This window comes from Miscanthus floridulus, chromosome 17, assembly GCF_019320115.1.
Source record: "Miscanthus floridulus cultivar M001 chromosome 17, ASM1932011v1, whole genome shotgun sequence".
Taxonomy (NCBI): domain Eukaryota; kingdom Viridiplantae; phylum Streptophyta; class Magnoliopsida; order Poales; family Poaceae; genus Miscanthus; species Miscanthus floridulus.
In genome coordinates, this window is record NC_089596.1 from 84,703,633 (window position 1) to 84,708,000 (window position 4,368).

The following is a 4,368-nucleotide window of genomic DNA, read 5'->3' on the forward strand; positions in this document are numbered from 1 at the left end:
GCCGGCGCCGGCGACTCGGCAGAGACACCGCCAGACCGGTATATACAGTACTCGGCGCGTGATCCCATGGATCCCCCAACCTACGCCGCGTACGTACCCACGTCCGTCCCCGACGCCTCTACGCCGAGAGAGACGCGGAAGGAACGGAATTGTGTTCTGGGCGTGGGGCCACCACGTGAATGGCCGCCGGCCCCCACCCTCCACGCGCCTCCGCCTATCGCCATCACGCCTCCGTCCCGGCCCCTTCACTTCACTCGACTCCCTCGTATAGCAGGCCAGCAGGCAGCAGCAGCAGCGTCGTTCAGTTCACCTCCCTTTCTCCACTCCACTCCCCCCGCCCAGGCCCGTCGCTCTCCCCCGCATCCCATCGCGACCCAACCCCGCGCCCGCCCCGGACGGTGCGCGTCTCCACTGATCCGCACGATCGCGCGCTCGCCCGCGCCCCGGCCCCGGCCCCGGCCCCGGCCCCGGCCCCGGCCGGCCGGGTGAGCAGCAGGCCAGCAGCTGAGTCGGCGTGCATGGATCCCTCCTCGGGGCCAGCCGCCCTGCCGTCGTCCTCGGCGGCGAGGGGCGGCGACGACGACGCGCACGCGCCGCCGCAGCATCATCATCAGGTCCAGCCGCTGGCTCAGGCGCAGCCGCAGCAGGCCGCCGCCCCGCCTCCCCAGCCGCTGCCGCCGCAGCAGCAGCTCAGCAGGTACGAGTCGCAGAAGCGGCGGGACTGGAACACGTTCCTGCAGTACCTGCGGAACCACCGGCCGCCGCTCACGCTGGCGCGGTGCAGCGGCGCGCACGTCATCGAGTTCCTCAAGTACCTGGACCAGTTCGGCAAGACCAAGGTGCACGCCGACGGGTGCGCCTACTTCGGCCAGCCTAACCCGCCGGCGCCGTGCCCGTGCCCGCTGCGCCAGGCCTGGGGATCCCTCGACGCGCTCATCGGACGCCTGCGCGCCGCGTACGAGGAGAGCGGCCACGCACCGGAGTCCAACCCCTTCGCGGCCCGCGCCGTGCGGATCTACCTCCGCGACGTCCGCGACGCGCAGGCCAAGGCAAGGGGCATACCCTACGATAAGAAGAGCCGCAAGCGCAAGCAGCCGGCGGCGGTGGCCTCAGGGGAGGCGTCGTCGTCTTCGGCCGCGGCGGCGGCGGCAGCACGGGAGGCCGCCGGCAGCGCCGGTGACGGGTCCGGTGGCAGCACGGCGGCGGCGAAAGCTGCACCGACCACCGGCCAGGGAAGCGCCACCACTGCTGCTGCTGCACCGAACAGCACATCCCGAGTATAGTAGAATCACTTTTGCAAACCATGTCTATTTGCTTCTGTACGTCTCGCTATACCTCGAGCTTTAATTTGCAACATTTGAGCTATATTTCTTCTGCCATTTGGTTTCAGAATCGTTCTTGCTCTTTACAAACCGCCTCTCTCCTCTTGCCTTTTTTTCCCCTTTTCTTTGCTGGATTTCTTCCTCCTCTCTACTTGAGCCATTTTATTTCACTATGCTCAATTTGCCGGCTACTATAGGTCAGTCAAGTCACTTATAATAATACATGGCAATTGGCAAAAATTTGTAGTATCCAGGATCGGTGGAAGTGAATGAATTAATATATATAGGTCTTGTACTCTTGTTTTGCTTGCCCATGTCTCTCTCATGCATACCCATGGTGACATAAAAGAGCAAGATTTATTTGAGGCTAATTGCAAACTAGCTTGAGATCTTCATGTATATGTTTGAGCACAGGATTTATATATATCCATCTAGCTTCTCTTTTTTCTGAATGCCATCTATTAGCTTCTTTGACCGACTACTGTTTCTCTATAGTTCTTGCTACATACGGATCGGAGCAGATATATAGTTACATAAATAAACATGCATTCAGTGTCGAGATGCAGTACAAAGTACTCACCCCATGCATCCTACTTAACTCTGCTGTTGTGCTTATACTGTGCAAATAATAGGTGCAAATTTAAGGCTTGCATCAATGGTGTGTGCCCTCAGTTGCAAAGCTTTAGGTAGCAACACTGCTGAATCCACATCCATCCACACTGTCAGCAATTAATTCTATCCCAAAAATACCCAGTCCTCTCGTTAGCTAGCCTGCATCTGCATGCATTTCTACCTTAACACATGCTCATCAGCTCACTTGACAGTAGCTATAGTCAGTAGGAAAGGCGATTGGTTGGTTGGTTGGTTGGTTGTTGATGGAGTCGCCATGGCCAGAAAGAAGCCCAGAAGTACGGATCGGAGCTTGCTGCTGCCAAGTGGCCATGCACGCAGGGGTCGATCAGTTCTCAGCACGCTGGGGTGGTGGACCGTGGGGCGTGTGTCCCCTCCTGGCTGCTGGCGCCTGGCGGCGGCGTTGTACGTGAGCGGAGGAGTGGTCTTAAATAAAACAGCGCGAGCTCGGATGGATCGGAGGAAGAAGATCTGCGAGGCACTGCTGGTCCCCCGCCCGATTGGACTGCTGGCTGGCTGCTGCCGAGTCAGGCCCATGGCGCTGACCACACGTGCGCACGCGCGCCCGTCCACCTATCTCTCTCTCTCTCTCTCTCTCTGCAAGATCTCACTCGTCCCACTGATCACCAAATCATGCACGCACACACGGTCAGCGGCTAGCAGCCCAGCACACTGCTGTCTCCGTGTATCAGTCTCAGCTGCATGCTTCTCCTTTTTTTTCAGATTAAATTTTCACATGGATTGAGACGGATATATAGACGTCCAAACAAGTCCTTACGAGAGAAGGAAAAAAAAATACACTGCATCCAAGCATTAAGAATTCAAGATGCATATATGCATCTTCTCTCTCTCCCTCTTCTCTGAACCTGAAGGCCGACGATCGCATTCCCGATCTGGCCCCGATCTATCTCATTCCTGCAGCCCTTTTCCGCTTTCCGTTCTCAGCTCGACTATTATTCCCCTCCCTGGTTCTTTTTCGAGGAGAAAGAGAGTGACAGAGCCGGCCGAGAGAGGAAGGAAGAAGAACAGTAGCTAGCCTTTTTTCCTCCCTGACCCCTCCTGTGACTTTCTCACGCGCGCGGTGGGCCAGGCCGCCAGCAGCCCAGCAGCAGCGCCGGCCCCCACGCTATGCTAGCCCTGCCTGCTGAGTGCGGAGTGCCTGATGCGAGGAAAAGGAAGCTAATGAATCGCTCGCCTTGTCTTTTGCATGCACGCATGGCCCCCCTCATCAGCATCGGCCGTCCGCCGGCCTCTCTCATCAGCTCCGGCTAGCTCGATCGCCGCCACTGTGGCTGAACACTGTGCTTGCACTTCGCCGCGGCCCATTTTTTTCACGAAACATGCATCTCGCTTCAATTCGAGCGATATGGATTGGACCCACTGTGTGCAAGCTTGCCTGCTATATGCTCACAGAAACCCGTGTCATTGCTTTCAATTCTCTCGCATGCCGAGTCTTGTCTGGAATCAATATTGCGTGGTAGACCACACTTGTTGGCCTGTGCTTGTTGATCCATCGATCGCGATCGGAAGCTCGACAGAGTTTTAAATCTTGGCTGTGCCTATTACTATTCACCCAATAATTAAAAGTGTAAGCAGCTAGGAGTATAGGTATAGCTAGACTAGATATATAAGGAGTGGCAACAAGGTTAGGTTGCTTGTGCTTTTGTTGGCTGCGACGTTCGACTGAATATATGTTTTTGTTACTACTATACGGCACAGTAGAGTGTACGGACGCTAGAGGCTAGCTAGAGGGAGGAATTGTTCTAGGAGGCAGTGACGACACGCATCATTGGATTCTCGATCTGTGATGATTGGGGCCGTGACATAAAAATTTGCGCCCGTACAATTCGCTGCGCATATATAGGGTTAACGTACAAGCCACCCCCTCCCCCTCGTCGATCGCTTTGTTCTTTCCTGTCCTTCATCTCTTTGTATATTTTTTATTTTTTATAAAATGATTACTGCTAGCAAACTGATTGTTAGCTAGTGAAGTACGTACTCCTAGCTAGTCGAATTCATTAACGGTTGCTTGTTTAGAGTGTGTGTGTGTGTGTGTGTATATATATATATATATATATATATATATATATATATATATATATATATATATATATATATGGGCACCCGCAATGGTTAGAACTAGAAGGCAAAACTTCTTTTAACATGGATAATCCCACACGACACTCTCACATAACCTTGAAATGTGTGTAAGACCTTAACTCTTCAACAAGAGCTAGCTTTTCTCTCTCTTTTATTAAAATATGAAAAAAATTAGAGCTAGCTTAAGAGTTAATTGTTGGAGCTGCCCTTAGACGCTATTACATTATTTGTATATATAGTGCAATGTCGACCGACGGCCGTGCAGTGCTGCCGCCTTTACTGGTGACTGAATTAGCGTGGTATACGCTATTGCCTA

The 4,368-nt window shown here is 53.9% G+C and overlaps 1 protein-coding gene across 1 annotated transcript; it reads left to right on the plus strand.

Moving 5' to 3' along the window:
- Positions 1–287: 287 nt before the first annotated feature.
- On the plus strand, positions 288–1,621 carry LOC136516880 (protein G1-like7). Its single transcript, XM_066510375.1, has one exon. The coding sequence runs from the start codon at positions 519–521 to the stop codon at positions 1,281–1,283; it is 765 nt and encodes a 254-aa protein (XP_066366472.1). The 5' UTR covers positions 288–518; the 3' UTR covers positions 1,284–1,621.
- The last annotated feature ends 2,747 nt before the right edge of the window (positions 1,622–4,368 follow it).

Coding starts and splice junctions, on each gene's coding strand:
- LOC136516880 (XM_066510375.1), top strand. CDS start 519: ATGGATCCCTCCTCGGGGCCAGCCGCCCTGCCGTCGTCCTCGGCGGCG.